The sequence below is a fragment of the Prionailurus bengalensis genome, chromosome D3 (assembly GCF_016509475.1).
Source record: "Prionailurus bengalensis isolate Pbe53 chromosome D3, Fcat_Pben_1.1_paternal_pri, whole genome shotgun sequence".
NCBI lineage: Eukaryota > Metazoa > Chordata > Mammalia > Carnivora > Felidae > Prionailurus > Prionailurus bengalensis.
Genome location: NC_057356.1, coordinates 57912175 through 57938050, shown reverse-complemented (window position 1 = coordinate 57938050; position 25876 = coordinate 57912175). Strand labels below are relative to the sequence as shown.

General features: G+C 38.8%; 2 protein-coding genes and 1 long non-coding RNA gene across 8 annotated transcripts in view; 1 reads left to right on the top strand and 2 right to left on the bottom strand.

Moving 5' to 3' along the window:
* The window catches only part of KIAA1328 (KIAA1328 ortholog), a 347018-nt gene extending 324806 nt beyond the window's left edge, over positions 1-22212 (bottom strand). The window contains exons 1-4 of one of the 4 annotated variants that reach the window (XM_043558639.1): positions 21750-22212; positions 15312-15347; positions 14445-14584; positions 5169-5263 (exon numbers count right to left, since the gene is read on the bottom strand). In XM_043558639.1, coding sequence (XP_043414574.1) covers positions 5169-5263; positions 14445-14584; positions 15312-15347; positions 21750-22212 — 734 coding nt within the window. Of the gene's footprint in view, positions 1-5168; positions 5264-14444; positions 14585-15311; positions 15348-21749 lie in introns of those variants that run through there. The other 3 variants (XM_043558640.1, XM_043558642.1, XM_043558641.1) reach the window with 3 other exon arrangements.
* On the bottom strand, positions 17352-21735 carry LOC122470716. Its single transcript, XR_006293979.1, has 3 exons — positions 20502-21735; positions 19596-19624; positions 17352-18798 (listed from the first exon to the last, which is right to left on the bottom strand). It is a non-coding gene; the product is annotated as an uncharacterized LOC122470716 (long non-coding RNA).
* Positions 22180-25876, top strand: part of TPGS2 (tubulin polyglutamylase complex subunit 2) — a 69460-nt gene continuing 65763 nt past the window's right edge. For 2 of the 3 annotated variants that reach the window (XM_043558644.1, XM_043558643.1), the window contains exon 1: positions 22180-22286. In XM_043558644.1, coding sequence (XP_043414579.1) covers positions 22211-22286 — 76 coding nt within the window. In that variant the 5' untranslated portion in view covers positions 22180-22210. The remainder of the gene's footprint in view (positions 22287-25876) is intronic. The other variant, XM_043558645.1, reaches the window with a different exon arrangement.

The following is a 25876-nucleotide window of genomic DNA, read 5'->3' as shown; positions in this document are numbered from 1 at the left end:
ACCAAGTCAATATTTAAAACACTAATTCTAGTGTGCCTGGGTGGTTCAATTGATCTTTACACATCCAATTCTTGATTTTGGCTCAGGTCATGATCTCAAGGTTCCTCGGTTCCGGCTCCACGTGGGGCTCTGTGCTAACAGCAGAGCCTGCTTAGGATTCTCTCTCCTCTCTCTCTGTCCCTGCTCCTGTGTGTGTGTGCTCTCTCTCTTTCTCTCTCTCAGAATGAATAAACTTTAAAAGATTCTGTGTTATCATATAAGAAATTATATAAAATTAAAAATTAAATGTAAAATAAAAATTTTTAATTACAACATCTCCAATAGTATCAAAAACATAAAATACCTAAGGACAACATATGTGCATATATTATAACCTGTACCATGAAAACTACAAATCACTACAGAAAAAAATTAAGAAAATCCAAATTAATGGAGAAATATGACCTATCACAGACCGCAAGTCTCAATAACGTAAAGATGTCAATTTTCCTCAATTTGATCTACAAATCAATACACTCTAAACAAAATTTAGGAGGCAACTTTCTTTTAAAAATTGAAAAGCTAATTCTAAAATTTACAGTGAAATGCAAAGGACTTCAAAAAGCCAAACTAGTTTTCAAAAAGAATAAAACTGTAGGACTTACCTGATTTCAAGACTTACTATAAAATTACAGTAATCAAGTCAATTCGGTATTGGCATAAGCGCAACACAAAGATCAATGGAATGGAATGAAAAGCCCAGAACAGATCATGCATGTATGGTCAACTGATTTTTGACAAGGAGGCAGAGGTAATCCTGCAGAAAGGGTAGTCTTTTCTAACAAAGGAAAAAAATCATCTTGGGATGGGCAAGATCTTTTAGATAGAACACTAAAGACACGAACAACAAAAGAAAAAATTGATGAAATAAAAACTCTTCCTTTACAAAAGAAAACACTAAGAAAACCAGAAAGCAAAGTTGGGGAGAAAACTACATATTTGACAACTTGCATCCACAGTATATAAAGAACATATCAGTATCAAGAAGAGAATGGGGTGGGTCAAAAAAAACAGGCAAAAGATTTTAACAGACACCTGAAAGAAGAATAGTCAATGATACTATTAATCTTAGGACAACACAAATTAACTCCACAAGGAGAGATCACTATACTCATTAGAATGGCTAAAATTGAAAGAAATGACGATACCAACAGTTAGTAAATATGCTGAATGATGGAATTCTCATCAGTTGCTAGTGGAAGTGTTGAAATAACACAACCACATTAGAAAACTGACAATTTCTTATAAGGCTAAATGTACACTTAAGATATAACTGGGCAATTCTGTATGTAATTATTCACAGAAGAAAAGTTAAAACATCATATCCACACAAACACTTGTACGTGAATGTCATAGAAGCTTCATTCATAAAAGGCAAAAACTCAAACAACTCAAATGTGTATTAACAGATGAATAGCTAAGCAAATTAAAGTACAGGCCAGCAATGAAGACTACTCAATAAAAAAAAAAAAAAAAAAAAAAAAAAGTACTACTCCTGCACACAACAAATTGAAAAAAAAAAAAAAAAACCTCAAAAATATCACCCTCTGAAATAAGCCAGATATAAAAGGACAAATATTCTATGATTCCACTCGTAGAGTCAAATTCACAGACACACAAGGAACAGTGATTACCAAACAGTTGGGGTGAAGGGAGGGTGAGGAGTTATTTTTAATGGATACAGGGTTTGAATGATGAAAAAGTTCTGGAAATGGGATTGTGGAGATGACTGCACAACAATATGAATGTACTTAATACCACTACAGACTTAAAAATGGTTAAGCTGATAAATTTTATGTACATTTTACTATACACACAAAATCATCTCTCAGAAGGAAAAAAAAGCCAGAGAGAAGAGGGTACATACTGTCTGGCCATTTATGTGGCATGTCAGAACAAGTAAAACTAAGCAATGATGACAGAAATCACATTAATGGCTGCCTGGAAGGAAGAAACAGACTGTAAAAGGTCTCAACGTAACTTTTAAAAATGACCTTACAGGGGCGCCTGGGTGGCGCAGTCGGTTAAGCGTCTGACTTCAGCCAGGTCATGATCTCGCGGTCCGTGAGTTCGAGCCCCGCGTCAGGCTCTGGGCTGATGGCTCAGAGCCTGGAGCCTGCTTCCGATTCTGTGTCTCCCTCTCTCTCTGCCCCTCCCCCGTTCATGCTCTGTCTCTCTCTGTCCCAAAAATAAATAAAAACGTTGAAAAAAAATTTTTTTTTTAAAAATGACCTTACATTTGCTAAAACTCACTGAAATATACACTTAAAACGTATATGTATCAAAAAATGCATACATATTATTGAATATAAGTTGCACTTCTATACATTTTAAAATAAATAAATAAGCTTGAGGAGGGAATGAAATGCAACAGGTAGAAAATTATACTATAGACTAGGGGCACCTAGGCGGCTCAGTCAGTTAAGTATCCAACTTCTACTCAGGTCATGATCTCACAGTTCACAAGTTCAAGCCCCACGCAGGGCTCAGTGCTGACAGTTCAGAGCCTGATGTCTGCTTTGAATTCTGTGTCTCTGGTTCTCTCTGCCCCTCCCCCACTCACAGTCTTTCACTCTCTCTCTCTCAAAAATAAACATTAAAAATAAATAAATAAATAAATAAATAAATGAAAGAAAATAATACTACAGACTCTAGGAAGGAGGCTATGTTGTGGTGTACAATGAAGGTAGTAGCTGAAAGGAAATATGTGGTCAGAGGAGTATTTTATTTCTCAAGATGAAAGACAAATGATTGTATTTAATGACAACAGGAAACCAGTTATTTGAAACCAAGCTAAAAATCCAAAGATAAAAGAATACAGGGGCGCCTGGGTGGCGCAGTCGGTTAAGCGTCCGACTTCAGCCAGGTCACGATCTCGCGGTCCGTGAGTTCGAGCCCTGCATCAGGCTCTGGGCTGATGGCTCAGAGCCTGGAGCCTGTTTCCCATTCTGTGTCTCCCTCTCTCTGCCCCTCCCCCGTTCATGCTCTGTCTCTCTCTATCCCAAAAATAAATAAACGTTGAAAAAAAAAAAAAAAAAAAAAGAATACAAAAGGTAGGAATGTTTTGTTGCCAGTGTTTAAGGAATATGGCACTTCCCCACTTCAATATAAATGAGTCTTGTAAAAGCAAGTGAAAATGGTTTGGGCAGTATGAGTAGAAACAAGTAGACTGAAATATCCAATAGAGGAAACGTAGCAAACTCAAGAAACCTAGAACACGTTATTCCCATGTATCTGTACATTAATGGTAAATACAGTAATAATGGAGTTTTCTAGCAATATAAGCAAATTTATACTAATACCCTGTAGTAACATACTGACCCTCTACCAAGAAACCAGCATTTTCCTGGAAAGCAGAAGGTTGCTGAAACCAAAACAATATGCTCTAATATTTCAGGTATTCTCCAAGCCTGGCAACTGAAATAAAATGGATCACTAAGGGCGCGCCTGAGTGGCTCTGTCAGTTAAGCTTCTGACTTCGGCTCAGGTCATGATCTCATGGTTCATGGGTTCGAGCCCCGCGTCAGGCTCTGTGCTGACAGCTCAGAGCCTGGAGCCTGCTTCCGATTCTGTGTGTCTCTCTCTCCCTGCCCCTCTCCCACTCGCACTCTGTCTCTGTCTCTCAAAAATAAATAAATGTTAAAATGGATCACTTAGGACAACCATGGCAACTCAGGACCATTAATATATGGAATCAAACTAATGGTAATAGTTTTCAACGCCATCAAGTGTATGTAAGGATAGCCACAGCCATCTAAGTGGTAAAAAGTTTTGTGAAAAGGTCATTTGCAAGTATGGAGGGTAACTAATGGTTTCCCAACACAAAGAACACTATTTGAAGTTGATGAAAACTCTACTTGGGGGACTAAAACAGCCAAAGAACTCTAGTGAAAAAAATTACCGCTTATCTCAGGTGGGACATCAAATTCAGAGTAAGGTATGTACTCTGAATTCTCACACCCTATATCCTAGCCCCCAAAACATCACTGATGTTATCCTTTATAACTGCAATTACATGATTTGGTAAGGTAATTATTTTTTAAGTTTACTTATTTATTTTGAGAGAAAGAGAGAGGGGGGGGGAGAGAGAGAGAGAGAGAGAGAGAGAGAGAGAGAGACACAGCCAAGTGGGGGAGGGGCACAGAGGGAGAGAGAATCCCAAGCAGGCTCTGCACTGTCAGCACAGAGCCCGATGCAGGACTTGATCCCACAAAACACAAAATCATGACCTGAATCGAAACCAAGAGTCAGATGCTCAACCAACGAGCCAGCCAGGCACTCCTAGCAAGGTAATTTTTTAACTTCAGTCTTTTTAGAAAAGCTTCCACAAACATTATTTTATGGCCTTGACATTTTGAAACACTTCATACAGTCATCTTTAATTAAAAGTAAAGACGGAAAAGATCTATTTCCAAACATGCAATTCAAAGACAAAAATAGTACTATTTTAATCAATTTTTAGGTACAGCCTTTCCTTAAATTTGACTTTTACAATTTGTATTAATACATTCCTCTATATAGATTTTCATTTATTAAGTATTTTAAGACCCCCAAACTGGATGTGTGTGTTGACGACTAAGTCACTCCAAGTAGATATGCTTCATACATATCATTAATAAACTGAAATATTAAAACCGAATAGTTACAAACTATCATTCTCGAAATTCAAAATCCCTTACTTTGAATCCTGAAAGCATCAGGAGTTAGCAGAATGACCACAGATATTCTTGTGATGAACTACAGTAAAGTCAATGTTCATTTCTGGTCAAATGCTAAACCAAAACCAAAGGTAGTTGCTATGACACTGATTACAACATATCAACCTATATCAACAGCAGCGCTAAACTCCTACATTTTCCCTTGTGATAGAGGACCACTGCACATATGTGCACGAAACAATTTGGGAAATTAAATACACAAGAAAATGTAAGTTGGAAAGTGGTTTGTTCTGGTTTTTCTTTTTTTACTTTTTTCCTACTTTTCTTTTTTTGGGGCCACAGAATACCTTTTTTTCTAAGTCTTTGCTTTCATAAGATCAATGATACAATGACATCAAACCATATTTTCGGTTTCTATTTTCAAAAAATTGTCTTATATAATAATACATTTCATATAAGATTTTATCTCACCTGGCCAGTTCTTTAATTAAATTTGCAATGCGTCTTTTGTCTTCGAGACATAAATCCTTCAATGATGCACTCTTTATTCCTCCCTTGCAGAAATTCTAATACAAAACAGAAAAATCTTTTGGTTAAACTTTGGCTAAAAACAATTTTTAAGACTCTATGAGAAGTCTCTTAAAATTAGCCCAGGAGGTAAAAAATTTCTCATATATCTTTTCTTTGGCGGTACACTCATTACCTGTTTCATTCAAACCTACTATGAACTCAAAACAGGCTAAGGAACTGTCTGTCCAACAGGGGACATCATAATGTTTACACAGAAAAGCACACAGGAAGAACTCAAAAGGCAGAAATGTCCCTGCTTAAATATTAGGGAATATTAAGGAAACAATGTTCCCTTGGTGAATGTCACAAAACAAACACCTACTGGAAGTTACTGAGAACCTTTCCTACATCACAGCCCCTAGGCTGCTTGAAAGCACACTAAGGCTGGCAGCAGAGGCACCAGTTTCTAACCTCTCAGTATATCCTAAAGTTCATTGCACTGGGTACTAGACCAAAGAATAATAAAAGTAGCTAACACATACCTCGTGCTTACTGCATGTCACGAACACTGTAAGTATTTTACACTTACTAATCCATCTCACTTTCACAACAGTGCTATTAGGTAGGTATTATTTCTATTAACAGCGAGGGTACATGTCTTGCCTAGGATACCAACAGTTAAAGTAGCAGAATGAGTATGTGCTCTCAACCACTGAACTATCTCCTCCCTCTCTTGTGCTATAAGAAGTTCTCCCAGTACTTGAACATCAAGTACTTGCACGTGAACATCTTTAAAGCAATGAAACTTAGGGAACCACAAGGAAACTAGAGGTAACATGTAAATGGAAGGAAACTTTGGCATTTGGACAACCACAAAGTAGATTAGTCCAATTTCTTCAGGTAGCCAAGGGTAATCCAAGACCTCTAAAATGAATCCTGGAAATACTGATAGTCTCAGATGGGAAATACTGATAGTCATAGATGGGGAGAAAAAGGAAATTAGATCAAGGAGATGGTAAAAAAAAAAAATGAAATGAATTTGGTTTTGGTCAACTCAAGATGCCAGGAGGAGAGTCATACAGAAATGTTTAGGCAAGAAGTTGGAAATGTGGGTCTGGCTCTCAAGTCAGAGAAAAATATAAAAGATTTAAACTTCAGCCATACTGTGGGGGCGCCTGGGTGGCTCAGTTGATTAAGCGTCCAACTTCGGCTCAGGTCGTGATCTCGCAGTCCCTGAGGGTGAGCCTTATGTCAGGCTCTGCGCTGACAGCTCAGAGCCTGGAGCCTGCTTCAGATTCTGTGTCTCCCTCTCTCTCTGCCCCTCCCGTGCTTGCTCACGCACTCTCTTTCTCTCAAAAATTAATAAACATTAAAAAATTTTTTTAAAAACTTCAGCCATACTGTATTATGGATGATGTTTAGATTTTTATTATTTTCTTTATACTTTTCTATGTTCTAAATTTTCCTTAAAATTAAGAAAAAATATTAGTTTTAAAAAATTATCTACAAATCCAAGATAATAAATTAAAATTGGTATTTGAAAGGACAAGATGAGAATCAGAAGGATATAATATTGTGGGAGAAAAAGAAACGTTTCAAGAAGAGTTTGGGGATAAGAGTGGTAAGGAACAAAAAAACTACACAGAATGTGAAAGAAGTCACTCCATTTGGCAATGGAAGAAGTTGCTGAAAACACACGAGAAGACATCTGAGTAGCGGTGCTGTGAGTAGAATAAACAAGAGAAACCCCTGCACGTAGGCAAGAACCTCAGCAGCATTGTGTTTAAGGCACTTGAAAACACAAATGTTGTCAACTAAAGAATAAACTGTAGCATATGTATACAATGGAATTCCATAGGCACGGGTTGTTATACTATTAATTGGCTTCCATATTCAAACCCACCCTTCCAGGCTCTGCTTTGTGATGCTGAGGCTGAGACTCAGAAACCTTACTTCTTTGCCACATGGCTCTCTGTTAAAATCTGCGAACAGGAAGAACGAGAGGGAGACCAGAGGTTGTCAGAAGAAAAGACACTGTCGTCCCTATTGGCGTCCTGTTCCCACCCATGTTCTGCCCCGCCCCAGGCCCAGAGTGTACCCTGGCAGGCACAGCAGGCTGCGGTTCACAATTTTCCCAGCCCTGGCAGAACCAGCCTTTAGCATGTCTCCTCAGGAACAGCAGTACCACTGAGGCTGGTTCCCCCTCATCCGAAGTCCAGGTTCCAGCTCTCACGGGCCCCTCCGTCAAGCTTCTAGGTGTTAATAACTGCAACTTGCTCTGGCTGTTTTCCTAGCCCGAGAGATGGGAACTGTTTCTTGCAGTTACTGCCTACATGAAATCTTGATGAGGTCTGTTTGCCTTTGCAATTTTCCAGCACCAATTCAGCGGGTCTTTATATTAAACATGCTCAGTTAAAATAACTGACTAAACTCTGATTGAAATATCAGTGAAAATAAAGGACATAATTATATAACATAAGTAAATTTCATGAACATTAATATTAAGCAAAAAAAGCAAATGATGCAACATACTATTAGCTCATTTATATAAAGTTCCAAATACATATAACACTGAACGTTGTTTAAAAAACAATTATGTATTAGACTACATAGGACAAGGGTTGGTAAACTACAGCTGCAAGCCAAATCTGGTTCACTGCCTATTTTTGTAAATAAGGGTTTATTAGAACATAGCCATGTATGTTAATTTATACATTGACTCTCTTCACATTACAGTGGCAGAGTTGAGTAAGTGAGACAGAGACCACATGGCTCACAGAGGCTAAATATTTACCATCTGGCCCTTTACAGAAAAAGTTTGTCAACTCCTGACATAGAAAAACAAAAGAATAATGGGGCACCTGGGTCAATCAGTCAGTTAAATGTCCAACTCTTGATTTCACCTCAAGGGAACCAGGTTGGGATTCTCTCCCTGTCTCTCTGCCCTCCCCTGCTCACTCTCCCTCTCTCAAAAATAAATAAGTAAACTTTAAAAAGAAAAGAAAAGAAAAGAAAAGAAAAGAAAAGAAAAGAAAAGAAAAGAGAAGAATGATAAACACAAAGTCCAGAATAGGTATTACCAAAGAAGATGACAGAATACAGGAAGGACATACCTCTACAGCCGCGTGGTTTACAAAGGCATCACTGCAATGCAGTGGGGAGAAGAATGGTCTTCTCACTCATGGGTGCAGACCAATAGACTGTCGGTATGGAAAAATGAACTGACCTTAACACGATACACGTAATAATTCCCGATGAGTAGTGGATTTTACTGTGAAGAGTAAAACAATGTGGCTTCTCAAAGAGAGAGAGAACCTGCTGCAAACAGTACAGTTGGCTAAGTGCCTCACCTAACTCCTGCCACACCTTCAGATCCACTGTGGTGTTCACGCCAATGCCAATGACTGGGAATGGCAGAGATGCTAGAACTGAACCATTTCTGCCTGCGAGGGCATCCTTAAAGAACAACATGTGCTCTGGGGTTCCCCATTAGCCTGACAGACACTGCTTCACACTGCAAAGCATTACCAAGTCTGAGGTTTTTCCTAGTCAATATTTCTTCTTTCTTTGTTCTCTCACTGATGCCAGATGTAGAGTAAAATCCCAAGGCTCTCCTTGTGTATCCCTGTTCGCTTTACTCTCTATTCTATGTCAGCTTTTCCTCCACTGAGTCTCTGCCATTTCTACTTTCATCATAGCACCTACTTCCCAGAAGACTTGAACTGGCACCATTACCATTTTGAAACTGTTAATGAATTAAGGGCCTAGCTTTTGGACACCAAAGATCACGAGAACACATATAGAAAAACCACAAGCCGTCATGTTCTCCAAGGAAAAATGCACACATCTTCCTAGTTTTGAGGAAAAAAAAATGCATACACACGCACACACACACACACACACACATCATTTCTAGTTTTGAGACAAAAATACATCCCATACACTTACATTCCACCTTCCAGGCAAAAAGGAGTAACAGGAACCAACTTATTCCAATGCCTAAAACAACCAAAAAGTCTGACCAAATATATCAAAAAGCAGTTCTCAAACACTGGCTAGCAGGCAGCACAGGAAAGTGATCGCTGAAAGAGGGGAACCAAATAAGATGAGGCATACCATTATCTTAACTCAACTGCCTCTGGAGTTTCCAATGTGCAACGTGGGAAACCCAAACGAAGCCCAGCAATCTCCTCAAGTTGAGAACACAGAGCTAGGCATCCACGAAGGCCAAGGTGTCTAGCGTTTGCAGGGCCGAGTACTGGAGAAGACAGAGCTGCACAGAAAGTGAGCTCCAGGGATCTGCAGAGGGGTCCCTGCACATCAACCACTGAGTACTGATCAGCATACGTTTATGAGGGGACCCACCAAAATCCAGGGAAAGAACAACTCAATGTGAGAATAATTTTTGCAGCTAATACAGTGCCAGGAATAGCTCATGCTCCCACCAGCCAGAGTGGAAAACCTTATAATTCTTGCAAAAGCAAGAATACTCAGAAAGGTACTGCCTACAGTAGGCAAAATTAGCCCTATATTAAAAGCTGCTCTGGTGTCATCTTTAAAATCTTAAACCCAAGCTTCAGAAAGATCAAACTACTTCTAAATAACTTAACTCAGTCCCAGAAAAACAGCTCAAGATTATTTATAGAAACACAAAATATTCAAAACTCAAAAAAAGGTATGCTTCACTTTGTTTGGTGGTATCCAATAAAAAACAAGCAGGCAGGTAATGAGGCAGAAAAATACAATACATAATTCGAAAATGGACTCAGTTGAAATCTCCCCATAAAGGACTCAGATGACAGAACTATAAACAAGAACTTTAAAAGTTACTATATTCCATATGCTCAAGCAACTAGAAGACCAAGCCTGTTAAGTAGACATGAAATATATAAATAAAAACAAAAGACTCAGATTGAATTTCTAGAGATAAAAACATGGGCTTATATAAAAAATACACTGAATGAGATAAGTGGTAGATTAGACACTTCAGAAGTTGATTAATAAATTTGAAGACAAAGCAATATAAACTATACATAGATAAACACAGAACAATAGCAACAACAAACTGAAGGAAAAAATGAGCAGAAAGCTGTGGGGTAAGCTTAAGTGGCCTACTGGAGTCCTCATAAGGCGGGGGGGGGGGGCGGGGAGCGGGGGAGACACAGTAATATCTTAATATGTAATGGCTGAAAATTTTCCCAATTTTATGAAAACTATAAACTGTCAAATCGAAAAGGCCCAACAAACCACAACCAACAGACATATTTAGAAAATTAGTCAAGGTATACTATAATCAAATTGCTTGAAACCAGGGAGAAAACAAAAATCTTAAAAGTAGCCAGAGTTTAAACTCACACATATTAAATGCAGAAGAACAGAAGCAAGGGTGATGGCAGACTTCCCCCTCAAAAACAGTGCAAACCAGTAAATATATGCAATAATATTATTAAAGTACTGAAAGAAAGAAACTGGCAACTCAAATTCTATAACCAGTAAAAACGAAAGTGAAACACAATTGAAATAAAAGAAATCCAAACTGGAAAGGGAGATGTCAAACTAACTCTGTTCACAGATGGCATAATCACACATATAAAAAACTGTAAGAAATTCACCTTAAGAACTATTAGATTGAAATTAGTAAGTGAATTTAGAAAGGTTGCAGGATACAAAACCAAGAGACAAAATCAATTCTATTTCCATACACTAGCGACAAATAATCCAAAAATGAAATTAAGAAAATAATTCCATTAATAATAGGATCAAGGGGTGCCTGAGTGCCTCAGTCCATTTAACGCCTGACTCTTGATTTCAGCTCAGGTCGTGAACTCACGGTTTGTAAGACTGAGCCCCGTGTCAGGCTCCTGTGCTGGGTGTGGAGCCGGTTTAAGATTCTCCCTCTCCCTCTGCCTCTTCCGCCGCTCTCCCCAACTCCCCCCAAAAAATAGCATTAAAAAGTATGAAACACTTAATCTTTAGAAATAAATTTAACAAAAGGGATCTTTGGAAATAAATTTAACAATTTAACAAAAGATATGTACACTTTAAAACTGTAAAACATTGCTGAAAGACACTGAAGAACTAAATAAATGAAAAGGTATCTCACATACCATATTCAAGTACTAGAAGACTTGATATTAAGTTGAGAGTACTCTCCAAATTTATCTAAAGATTCATTGCAATTGCTATCAAAATTCAGGCTGACCTTAGTGCAGAAATTGCCAAATTGATTCTATGATCCCTACAGAAATTCAAGGGCCCAGAATAGCTAAAATCTTAAAAAAGAAGAACTCAGAGGACTTACATTTCCTGATTCCAATACATAATTCCAAACAGTAATTAGCTTGTATTGGCAGAAAAATAGAAATGTAAAGCAATGGAATAGAATTGAGAGTCCACAAATAAACACTTACATTTACATGGTAGGAGATTTTCACAAGGGTGCCAGGATGATCAGAGGGAAAAGAATAATCTTTTCAACAAATGATGCTGGGACAACTGGATATCCATATGCAACAGAATGAATGTGGGTCACTATATACAAAAATTAAATCAAAATGGATCAAAGACTAAATGTAGCATCTCAAATAATAAAACTCTTAGAAGAAAATATTGTTGTAAATCCTTGAGAACTTGGATTAGGTATTGATTTTTTAGATATGACAGGAAAGCACAGGAAACAAATGAAAACAAATGATAAACTGGACTTCAAAATTAAAACTTTCATGCTTCAAAGGTCACCAATAAGAAAATGAAAGAATGCACAGAATGGGAGAAACTATTTGTAGTTCATAGATGTACAAATAGGGACTTGAAGATGGAATTTATAAAGAACTCTTTTAACTTCCTCAGTAAAATGACAACCCAAATGAAAAGTTTCTGAATGGACATCTCTCTAAAGAACATACACAAATGGCCAAGAAGCATAAAGAAATGATTATTATTAGTCATTAGGGAAATACAAATCAAAACCACAATGAGATACCACTTCATACTCACTAGGAGGGTTGTAATAAAAAGAATAGCTATAAAATGTTGGCAAGAATATGAAGAGACTGTAATCCCCAAACATCATTGGTAGAATATAAAATGGTATAGCCACTTTGGCAGTTCATGCAAAGGTTAAACATAGAATTACGATTTGACCCAGCAATTTTACTTCTAGGTAAATACCCAAGAGAAGTGAAAACATATATCCACACAAAACCTTGTATGTGAATGTTCGTAGTAATGTTATTCATATAGCCAAAAAGCCTAACAGCCCAAAAGTCCTTCAACTGGTGAATGGATAAACAAAATATATATTCAGCCATAAAAAGTAATGAAGTAATAATACATGATACAGCATAGATAAACCTTGAAATCGTTATGCTAAGTGAATGTAGCCAGCCACAAAAGGTCACATATTATAGGATTCCATTTACATGAAATGCCCAGAATAGACAAATCTATAGAGACTAAAGTAGATTAGTGGTTGTTAGGGGCTAAGATGAATAGGGAATGGGAAGTGACTGCTAATACATAATGGAGTTTCTTTCTGGGATGATGAAAATGTTCCAGAATTAGACTGAGGTGATGGATCCACAACTCTGTAAATATACAAAAATGAAACAAAACAACAACAACAACAACAAAACACCCAAACACCCAATGAATTATACATTTTGAAAGGGTAAATTTTATGATATGTAAATTATATATCAATACAAAAAAAAAAAAAAGACCGCTGACTATTTAAGCAAAAGAAATAACAATGTATTGGGGGGTTTTACCTATAGAAGTAAAATGTATGACAATATCACAAAAGTCAGGACATAGACTGCTGAAAGGTCCTCAAACTTCTAGGTGAAGTGGAAACTATAACTTAAAATAGGCTGTGATAGGGGCACCTGGGTGGCTCAGTGGGTTAAGTGTCTGACTCTTGATTTTGGGTCAGGTCATGATCTCACAGTTCAAGAGATGGAGCCCTGCATAGGGCTCCATGCCGACAGTATGGAGCCTGCTTGGGATTCTCTTCCCCTCTCTCTCTGCCCTCCCCCACTTACACGTGTGCACACACAACATAAATAAATAAACATCAAAAAAAAAAAAAATAGGCTGTGCTAAGCTAAAGATGTATACTATAATTCCCAAAGCCAGTGAAATAGCCCAAAAAAGAATTATAGTTAATAAGCCCTCCCAAAATATGGACTTAATCCAAAAGCAGGCAATTGTTCAGTATAAAATGCACAAATCATCACATGAAAAAAACACTTTCAACTTTTAATAAGAACTTGCAAATTCAACTACTATTCACATCTCAGTGTAGAGTGGGTACAATGAGGATACAAGTAACACAATTAGGGCTTTTGGGCTCATCCCAGGTAAATCCTATAGATTTCTAAACATAACGATCAGCAACAAACTAGATATTGGAAATGTACTCAAGAACTGAACTGGGAACCCCTTCTCTAAAGGGGTTCAATAGGAAATATTTTGGCTTTGTGGGCAGACACTATGGTAGCAACTCTACCATTATAATACAAAAGGAGCAATAATATTAAAAGAATAAGTGCGTGTATTCCAATACACCTTTACTCACAAAATAGGCAGCAAGGAAATTAGGCCTATAGGTGATACATTGCCAAACCCTGACTTACCCTCTGGCTGGGGAGACAAAATGTAACAAAAAGTAAAATAAAATAAACCTATCAGGTAAGAGTCTACAGCAAAGGAATGTACAGATACTATTACAAAGGCAACGATGAAGGAGGAATCAATGACTGGGCTGTAAAGAGTCTTTATGATATTTTTAAAGTAAAGGAAATAATAATAATGTAGGGGAAATTTTCTTTTAACAAAATTTCTTTCTTATATATAGAGGTTTATCCACCATCACCTAACAAATTCACATGAACAAAAATATAAAGGACACTATTATTAATAAAAGAAAAATTAAATGTCAATTTGATTTACTAACTTCACATATATCAGGATGTAGGTCTTTTGAGACATACCAAGATAATAAATTTTACTTAAGTAAGCCTGAAGGCAAACCTAGACATTTTAGATCAAAACCTTTGAGTAATCTACATACTTTATATTCATACCATGTAAAGTATCCCAGAATCCTCTGTACCTTTTAAGATTGCTTGTAGATTATCTAACGTTCTTTCAAGGACTCTTCTACCCTTATCTATCAGATATTGGTCAGCATTTATAAAGATTGAAGAGTAAGGGAAAAAAAGGGAAATTACTGACCTGTTCATCTACCAAGTCTCCTGCACCTTTTAAAGACTCCATGGAGACTGAAGCAGCAGTAACCTTGGAAGTCTTAAGTTTGACATCAGCTTTTGGACTCAACTTGTGTCTTGATCTGGCATTTCCTTCCGTAGAAATTCCTAAGGATTTCCATCAAACAAGATACTAAAATTATACCTTATTCTCTTAAACTCGCCCCCCCCCCCCCCCAGTAAGCACTTCTCCAATATCCCTCCTTATGGGACCCCACAGGGAAAATTCTACTTTATAAACTTCATTTTAAACCTCTTAATAAATAATGAACCATGGAAAGATTATGTTTTGAATACATTTAAGGTTCAACTTAAATATTTTTAAAAGGTGATGTGGAAATTCATAAGTCACATTAAAACTTATAAATCTTAAGATACAGTCAATATATACCTTAATGTAGGGGAAATTAAAAATCTGATTTTTCACATAGTCAGAGTACCTTCAGTGGTTCAGTTTAACACTCATTTAGTAATAACCGGTAAGCTTTAAGGAGTCTATCACATAAACCCTGTATCAAGAAGTTTTCACATTTTTCTTTGAACTATAAAATTTAGTCTATTATTTGTAATATAAAAAAATAAGAATCTCTTGCTCTTTAAGAGATGAAATGAAATGTTCTACAAGTTCATCTAAAGCTTACTTGCCTGACCAGCCCATAAAATAAGGCAGTATTTCAAACCTTAGTAAGGTCAAACCAAGTTGTGTTTTTTTTTAATTACTTTCCAATGAATTGTTCTGCATCTAGTTATATCCGCAAAATGGTCCTACTGTTTTATTTTCTCCTAACACTTAAGAAGCAAAGGAAGCTTACAAAATTAGTACAGAAAACCATACCTGGAACATACACTACTGATTGCTCTTCATCAGAAACTGTGAAGAAGGACATGAAGGAAAATACTAAAAAAGATCGTCCAATATCCAAATGGTGCCTCTGTTCTGTACTTCTGTTATAATTTCTAATTTCTTTTGACCTGGGAATTTATAACTAGCTTTTAAAAACAAAATTAGAAAGCAATGCAACTGAAATAAAATGTAGTAAACTTAATCTTTTAAAGTTCATCTTTACATAGTCCCACTATATGTTTTGTGAAATTTTTGGGATGTCTTCTTCCATAAAACTTTCACCCATGCTTATTTCCAAGTGAGATATCTTGGAATAATAAATTCTGCTGTGAAGTTCCTTTCATTACCTTTCCTTTTGTAAGCAAGGAGTTAAATGCACCAGTTTGTTTATTATTGGAAAACGGACAAGTTATTTTAGGCATGAATAAATAATTTCAAAATGAGCTTTAGCTCTGAAGAACAAACACTGTTTGAGGGCAAGTCCATCATGCAAACACAAAAAGGTTTTACTCTTCTGCAGTGCATTCATGAAATGTCCCAGAAGCCCTATGATTTAACAAGTAGAAGAAACTGAAGACAAAAAGAACTATTTTGAATTTCAAAAGGAAAAATTTAGAAAGGCTAAGATCATAATAGTGTTATAGAACCAATATAATAAGAAAGCTTTCTTTAGGAAACAAAATCTTATTCAGAACTATATCTAAATCCAGATAAGTCCACAATTTGATAACCTTCGATTACACTTCCGGGAAGTAAGTGTGTAAACAATTTTTTCCAAATGACCTACAAAATTCCTGTTTTCTGTTCTTTCATAAAATGCTTTCTTCTCCGAGATTTCTAGACAAATCAATTATTAAAAATTTCCTTCCAGGCAAAGGCTGGAGTAAAATAGTAGATTTAACAACATGTTTAAAAAAGTCAATATACATCAGTTCAGGGTCACTCCTAGCTATGGAATCTTTTCAAGGAGGCTGATTGTTAAGTGCTCAGAATCCCCATAGGAATTTAGGAATACAAAAGGGGTGCTACTATGTGAGCCGCCAGGTGATTTCCAACAGCTCTCTGCAGCAGCACACAAATACTGCCACAGATTCAAGATTTGCGCTGATAACTAGTGCCTCTACACTTCAAATCCTCTCAGACATCAGGTATGGAGCTCAGAAAATGTTAAGGGGCACAGAAGACAAGTAAACAAACAAAATCAGACCCCACTAGTCTAAGGAAACTGACAGCAGCTAACACGGGAGCAGAGAAAAAATTTACAAATTCACTGACACCCAATCTAAAAAAAGCCTTACAAAATGAAATTATGCAGCCTCTTCAACAGCAAAAACCAAGTCGTTTTTTATATCCCTTGGGACTAGTGCACATAGTAGGTTCTCAATAAATAATCTGCTGTTAGAGATACCCACATGGGAAGGTACCCAAGGGAAAAATATTCAAGATGATTCAGGACAAGCTCCATTTGACAACGTCTTCAATTAGAAGATACAGTAATGATGAATTTGCAGAATATTCTCCAAAGACAACCTATGGAAAGACTAACATAACTGAATCCTGGGAAACACACTAGACTTTCCTAGAACATTCATGAAGAAGACTGCTCACAGCTGGAACAGACCAGCCACTGAGGAACCAGCTCAGCTGCATCATGATTTGGAAGCTCATCAAGTATCTTCTCTCAAACCTGATGCCACCTCCCACATCCTTACTCTGAGCTAATAACTTTGTTTCCTCTTTAGGAAAAGCAAACTGTAGAGATCTTTCATAAGATTTATTTGCAGATGACATATTACATATAGAAAACCCTAAGGACTACAAATAAAACCATAAGAATAAATGAATTCGACAAAGTTGCAAGATGCAAAATCAGTATAAAAAATCTGTCATGTTTCTCTACATGAATAGAAACAGAAAAAGAAGAAAACAATCCCATTTACAACGGCATCCAAAAAGAATACAATACCTAAGAATTTAAAATTTAAACAAGCAGGTGAAAGACCTATACACTGAACACTGTAAGACATTAAAGAAATTGAAGACACAAACAGAAACTTATTCCATGCTTATAAAGTGTAATAATTAATATTGTTAAAAATGTCTATACCAAAGCAATCTACAGATTCAGTGCAATCTCTATCAAAATTCCAATGTGATTTTTCATAGGAATAGAACAAACAATCCTAAAATTTCTATGGAACCGCAAAAGGCCCTAAACAGCGAAACCAATCTTAAGAAAACGAAGCTACGGACATCATGCTTTATGATTTCAAACTATATTACAAAGCTATAGTAATCAAAACAATGTGGTACTGGCATAAAATCAGACAAAAGATGCCCATGATAGCTACTCTTTTCCTGCTTTTTCTTTATATGTCACCTATAATCATTGGGCATACAACATGTTTTACTTATTCATGACCTCATCTCATCTCACAAAAACGTAAGCACCAAGTGGAGGAGGATTTTTCCCCTGGTTTTTGTTCAATGTTATATCCCCTAATGTCAAATGCCCAGCTCGTAGTGAATCGTCTATGAAAGAATTAAAGTGATATTTAACTCTATAAAGAACTAACAACTTTTCCGTGTTGTCTTTCTCCCTTTATCCTGTAGGGATTCAGAACTGATCACCCCAAATATCCACTTTGGCATGTGGATTATTTTGACCAGAAAACAATCAAGGCCCAAAAGACTCAGGAAGAATCCTTGTCCCTGCCACTAATTGCCTAAAAGAATTTAGATGTAGGACCTGCTCCCAGAAGAGAGAATCACCATAAATAACTATGTATAACATAAACTAGGAGTGGTAGATAGGAAGGAATTTAGCAAAGTCTGTTTGTTAAATTCCTTTCTATGTCCCATTGTTTCTATATGGCCCAGGAAACATTTGTTTACCAAACATTTATCCCTTTTCACCTTCCTGTGAATTGCTTTCCTTGCCTTTAAAGTCCCAGATCCCTATTCCCTTCCCCTTAGTTTGGGATGACATACATACCTCATTTCACTTGTCTTTGGAACCTCACACAGATATATAGATTCCCCATATATACGTAATTAAATTTGATTTTCTCCTCTTAATCTATCTCATGTCATTTTAATTCTTAGACCAGCCAGAATTACCTTGAAGGGTAGAGGAAAATGTCAAAATATGTAGGCAAAACCCATTAGCCACATTCATGCTAAATATCTTTTCAAATATAAAAATGCTAAATTAACCTTAACATGGGTTTTAAAAAAAATAAACATAAAAATATTTGAAATTGCCTCCATCCAACCTATCCTTTGTAATCATTGGTAATCTATCTTCATTCAAGAACCCAAATAACTTACTTTCTTCAAATACAAAGTCTGAAAAATATACAAACATATTTCACAGGAAAAGTCAAAGAGACACAGTATATACCAAATGTCTACTGGACCTCTTACTGGATTCTATGTGCCACCTCAGTTCTACCTCGGCTTCTTTGGAAGTTCTTATCTAAGACAAGTACAGCAAATTAATCCTTAATGCTAGTACCAAACTCCAAATCCCCAGAATTAAAGCAGTATTTAGAAACCAAAAGTACAGAGGAAGGAGCACATCTATTTCAGATCAACAAAAGCTGAAGAAAATAAACTTGGTGTTGCACAGCCTAATCTAACCTTTTTTAGTTTCACTTACCAGCAACACACGTATATGTATGTAATTATCATTGACCCAAATGACTTTCCGGGCTAGTATATTCTCTTAACATCAACATAAAGTCTCTATCTGTAATTGAATATTCAATGGCAGAGATTATAGCTACTGCAATGTTTTGACTAAGTCCTTTACAGTTCATATTTGTTAATATCAAGTTAAAAACACAGTTAATGAGGGGCGCCTGGGTGGCTCAGTCGGTTAAGCGTCCGACTTCAGCTCAGGTCATGATCTCGCTGTCCGTGAGTTCAAGCCCCGCATCGGGCTCTGTGCTGACAGCTCAGAGCCTGGAGTCTGTTTCAGATTCTGTGTCTCCCTCTCTCTCTCTGACCCTCCCCCGTTCATGCTCTGTCTCTCTCTGTCTCAAAAATAAATAAACGTTAAAAAAAAAAAATACAGTTAATGATAAAACACTGGAGTGTATTACCCAATCAAATTTAGATACTGCAGAAACATTAATTTCTTTTGACATTACCAGGAACTATACTGAAGAAAAACAGTTTATGGCTGAAGGGGCATATTTTACTCGTAGATTTAACCCATAAAAATGACAACATGGGATACTCACTGTTTACACAGTAGGTATAAAGACATACCTTGTGCCAAACATTACTGCTGAATCATACTGTGCAGGAGATGCAGAACTCATAAGAACAGTAAAAAAAAAAAAAAAAAAAAAAAAAAAGTGATGTTCAGTCACAGATGATCTGTCCTCACATGACAGAAACATCTAGGACCAGGAAATTTCCTAGTCACATTTCTCTAATTGTTTAGGCAAAGCATTGAAAAACTTTCTTTTAACGGTGTGAAAAGAATACCAGATTATACATACATTCTTTTTGTTTTTTTCTATTTAAACTTCTATATAAAGCCTATGAGGTGGTCTAGGAAGTCATTAGTGTAATAAAGATCCAAAGACACATGATTAAACCAAATGATTCATAACTATCCTTATACTTTTTAGCAAAGATTCAGTAGCAAATTTATATTTGACATTGCTTTTGTGTCCTATGAAGATTTAAAATGAAAACATCTGAGGCTGGATGATAACTGGGCATTTTATGCAATAGGTGAGGGAAATAGGTAATACTAGTAACCTTGCAATTCATTTCAAATTACGGAATTTCTATCAAATTGAATCACCACTATCTTGCCCATTTGATTTCTACTACTCACTTTGAATGAGAAGATAAGTATTTTACATTAATTTTCAGAGTAAGGGTGAAAAGAGAGAAAAGAGAGAATATAGGACTTCTATGTGAAATAAGGAATAATAACTATATGACTAAGTGAGCATACAGGGCTGCTTAGACCAAGAATACAGTTTGTTTATTTACCTATTAACTTAATTAGTGGCACAGCAATACACTGCCCCCCCCCCCCACTTATACCAATGAGGACAATTCCCTTGGTCATAGAGAAAGTTAAGGAATAACCACTGAAACCACATAAGTGGTTATGAAAATGACTACACTAAAAAAAGCACCTTAGAAGCTGCTAACCTTCAAGTATCCATTGCAGGCATAGTGTTTCATGAGAAAAGACTCATCCCAATTTCCTGACTTCCTAATTCAGCCCAGTTCCCAATGCACATATTCTCTTTGCATCCTTCCTGATAAGAAAAAAAAATATTTAATTTGCACAGTGCACTACTGTGTTTTCATCCACAGTATACGTGCATGATTTTACTTGTCACCCACCTATCAGAGACAAGTGGTAATTATGTTTACAAAGTATTAAACACTGAGCAAGGAATGCAAAAATATCCCTCTCTACACATGACACTGTAATCCTAGTTCTATAACTCAATCAGTAAAACTGATAATATAATTTTGTAAGTTTCACAGGGAGCTAAGTAGAACGTGCAGAAAATGATTCTGCCAAAGTTAACAGCAATGCCTCAAACAATGCTCTATCAATCCTAGCAAACAGACCAAAAGACTTGCCTCTGCAGGCACTCAGTACACGGACTGCCCTCTCTTCATGTAACACTTCTCGAACGTAATGTAACTTACTAGGACCAAAGATCAGGCGGGCACCGTCTATCCAAACCCAAGAAAGAATCAGTCTGTCACACGTCTCATCAGTTACTTAACTTGGAACACCACCACAGCGGTAAAGCTCCACAGCTTCTCCACCCCAAAACAACTCAAAAACTTCAATCCTGCCAGTGGGGACTCACAGTCCACATGAAAATCAACACTACTTCCAGCAGCAAAGACTTGCAACGTAACCAGTACCACCAGACCACGTCCAGCCCCAACCTCTCCGAAAATCCCAGCAACAAAGTAAATCATCACTGACAGGCCTTCGAAGTCCGACAAGGTCCTGACTTGCTCCTAACAACGCAGACCAAGGACAGTCCTAAACCAAGACAAAAAGGCTCCCTGTCCAGCCCACACCCTACCCCTCCTCCGCAGAGATTCAGCCGGCCCGAGGTCACCACGGTCAGAGGGACCCTCCCAGCCCCTGGCTGGACCAAGATTCTAGGCCATCTTTCCAAAGCTCACCGCCAAGGAGGGCTGGAAAACCTCAGTGCTGAGTGCTGGAGCTCCAGCCTGGAGACAGAATCTGGCTCCCAGCTACCTAACACCCAAGTCAGGGGGAAGCCCGGCACCTACACGACGGCCGGAAAGGACGGCCCCGCCCCCAGAGATAGCATCGAGCGTCGCCCCTCCACTCAGTCCCACGCGACCTCTCGCCGCGCGGTGGAGGGCGCCGGCGCCCCCTGCCAGGCGGGCAAAGGATACAGTCCCGGCTCCAGAACGCCGCCGCGCCGGGGCGGGAGGGGCCCGCCACGTCCGCCATCTTGAAACAACCGCCACTCGGGGCGTCGCGCCGGGGCCGCCCCGCCCCAGCCTCCAGGCCCAGGCCGGATTGGCCGCACGGCGCAGAGGCCCGCCCCCGCTTGCGCGACCGGCCCCGGCGGGGCGGAAGGGCCCGGGCGGAGGAGTCGCTCTGTCCAGGCGGCGTGGTGTGGCACGACCGCCGGGGCCGCGGGTACGAGCGCCGCACGGAACCACTACTCCCAGAGCAGCCGGGGCCCCCCATCTCCGCCTCGCCGCGCTCTCGGGCGCCGAGCACTACAACTCCCGGCGTGCCGTGAACTGGACGGCCGAGCTTCTGGGGCGGCGTCCAGCCGTCCCGCCCACCCCGCTCGCCCGCTGCGTCCCCGCTGCTGCCCGCAGCGCGCGGAGCCGGGACGCGAGTCATGGAGGAGACGCCGCCCCCAGGCTGCAGCAAGCCGCACCTGGAGAAGCTGACCCTGGGCATCACCCGCATTCTAGGTGAGTGGGGCTGGGTTCCGTGGGGGGCGACTGCGGGAACAGAGGATGTACACTAGAAGCAAGGAGGGGCGTCGCGACGCGGACCCTGTGTGCCAGTGGGCACCGCTGCTGTAACTTCCGTTGTTAAGGAGGAGAGGGGTCCCGGTGCGTGACTAGGCCAACGGAGCGTTTGCCGGTAGTGTGAGGACGCAGAGCTGGGAAGCTTGAAGGTTCCAACCCCCTCCCACTCCTCAACCCAGGGCCCGGGAAGGACGAGCAAAGGCGTGCAAAAGGGAGAGAGCGGGCACCTGACTGAGGGGCCGTTGGGTTTCCGGAGAGGCATTCTTGGCCAAGGAAGTATCCTTGAAACGCAAGCCCTTCCTCTGGTAGCAGAGAGCTGGGGAACTGTGCGTGCAGCCTTCCAGGGCAACAACTCCCGTGCGCCTCCGGGTACCGCACCCCAAGTGGTTGGAAGGAGTCAAGGCTTGTGCCACTGAAAGGGTTAGTTTTTCCTTTATGGAACCTTTACTTAGCACCCGCCACTGTGTTAGACTCAAGGATTACAAAGATGGGGGGTGGGGGGGGGAAGCAAAACACAACCTAGGTAAAAATCAACAGCCTAGGTACCCCTAGAAATGTGAGAGGCGGCCAGTAGTAACCTATTATTGCTCAGAAGTAGCACACAGGAGGAGGTGATTGACCTTACCTGGGGAGTTAAGAAATATGGCCTACAGGAGATGTTGCTAGATTTTGAAAGACAAATTGAAGCTGGCCAGATAACCAAGGAGGAAAAAGCCGAAGCAGGCCAAATGTTATGCTTTGATGCCTTCCCATCGCAGTTTTAATAAAATGCAAATTCTGTACTGTGACCCACAAGTCTGTTCTTGAGCTACTCTCCTCTCTTTCTGACCTTATTTTTACTCTTTCAGCCGCAGTGGCCTCCTTGTGTGTACCTTAAACTCACCAAGCTTGTTCCTGCTTCAAGGCCTCTTCTAGACCCTCCCCTTCTCCCTCCTGCCTCCCGCGCCCCCCCCCCCCCCTTATCTTCTTCTAAATGTCTTTCCCTCACTTCATTCAAATCGCATCAAATATCAGTACCTCAGAGAGGCCTTCCCTGAATGTAACTCTAGTAACGCCCTTCTCTATCATTGTCTTCCCTTATCTTTTATATATATATTTTTAATCCTTGTGGCTTTGTCACTACTTGGAATTGCTTACTTGGCTGCTTTTTTCATTTGCTGGTCTCTTCTTTAATAGAAGTCCACGAGTCTAGGAACTTTGTCTTGTTCTCCCTGGGGTTCCCCAGTGTCTGGTAAATGTGCAGTGAGACATGAAACACTATCATATGTTTGGGAGAAATGGTGAACTTTAGAAATGAAGTTGTAGAATTGGGCAAGGAGAGATCTAATCATCAAGCGCAACCATATCCTATCTCCTCATTTAAAAAGTTACTTTCTTTTGATTAATCTATTCAAGTCAGGCCGGCTAAATTTCCCTTAAGCTGTCAGTTCAGTTTATTTATTATTATTTTTTTTAATTTGTTTTTTTCAACGTTTTTTTATTTATTTTTGGGACAGAGAGAGACAGAGCATGAACGGGGGAGGGGCAGAGAGAGAGCGAGACACAGAATCGGAAACAGGCTCCAGGCTCTGAGCCATCAGCCCAGAGCCTGACGTGGGGCTCGAACTCACGGACCGCGAGATCGTGACCTGGCTGAAGTCGGACGCTTAACCGACTGCGCCACCCAGGCGCCCCTGTCAGTTCAGTTTAAAGCCCTAAATAATTAAGTAACTGTCAACATTTCAAGTTTAATTTCTACATTTAGTATATTCTATCTGTTATTAAGCATTTCAGATGTCTGACACATCTGGTAACACAAGGCAAAACCTACCTAAGGAATTAAACTACTCTGGTAATTAAATTTATAGTGAAGCCGGTCTCCCATCAACAGTGTAATGCTCTTTGTAAATTTAACCACAACCTCATAATTTCGGTTAATCACAAGTCAAATATCAATTATATTTTTATTTTTTCACATTTGGCTTTTGTTTTAAAAACATATTAAGAGGATTTTAAAAAAAAAAAGCTGGCTGACATCCGTGGTGGGTGTGAGGTAAGCAAAGTACCATACCAAAATCTGCTCCCTAAATGTTGTGTGAAATGTTGTCCATAACTATGACAATTCTATCCAGTTCCAAACCCAACATTATTTAAAGATAGAGAATGCCAAAAGTGCAAAATAACTATGAGTAAAAACAGAAAACAACAACAAATCCCAGCACTGTTCCAGTGCCAGTTGCTCATTGCTAGAAGATTCTGTGGCAAGCAAAGGCAGACCCAGAAAGGATGCCAGCAAAAGAGACTAGTTAGAAAGGATGCCAGCAAAAGAGGCTAGTTGGAACAACAGAAAGATTAAAACCTGCCCCAATCTGAAAGTGCAACAGTAACAAGTGGTAGAACAGAGTAGGGCTGCAGTAAAGTGACTTCAAAGTAGGCGCTATCTAAAGGGTTGGCCGTACAATTTAAAGGGACCGTATTCCAAGTGCATGTATTCTAGAGAAGAATATGTGCAAAATGGAAGAGTTTTTTTGACAATTGATAATAAGAGGACAAAGAAAAAGCTCACATCACTCCCCTGTACACAAAAAACCTGCTAAAATATCTGGACTTTGCTTCAACTGACTGGAAACTGTCATTAAAGTAGACATCTTTGTTAAACACCACAGTTTCACAAAATGGACAAGAGAAAAGTAGAACCCGTAGAGAATTAATGCTGAAGTCAGGAAATGAAATGCTAAACAATCAACTGAGGGAAAAAAATTTTTTTTATGATGACAAAATGTTTTCCTACTCAGTGGAACCTGGAGTAGGCAAATGTTACATTTGATAACAGATGATTATACGTACAGTGTGAAAAATGATCTGCATGAGATGCAACAAGATCAATTACAGCTGACCTTTAAACAACACAGATTTGAACTGTGTGGTTAATTTATACCTGGATTTTCTATAGTACAGTAGTTGAAATGTATTTTCTCTTTCTTATGATTTTCTTAACATTTTCTTTTTTCTAGTTTATTTTAAGAATACAGTATATAATACATATAACATACAAAATGTGTGTTAATTGACTTTATGTTATCAGTAAGGTTTCCCATAGTAGGCTATTAGTAGTTAAGTTTTTAGAGTCAAAGGTTATACACAGGTTTTCAACTTCGTGGGGGTGGGGGGGTGGTCAGCATCCCGACACCTAACCTCTGTGTTAACTCAAGGTTCATCTATATAATCTATATTTCTCCATCTTAAACTTCTCTACTTTTTTTTGTAATTCTTTTTTTATCATTTTATTTAATTTATTTACTTATGTTCATCATGATAAGTGTACTCTTTAATCCCCATGCCAATTTCCCCCATTCCCCTATCCACCTCCCACCTGGCAACCATAAGTTATTTCTCTATAGCTAACAGTCTGTTGGTTTGCCTCTTATTTTTCCCTTTTGCTTGTTTGTTTCTTAAATTCCACACATGGGTGAAATCATAGAGCATTTGTCTGTCTCTGACAAACTTATTTTCTTCTATCCATGTTGTTGCAAATGGCAGCGTTTCATTTT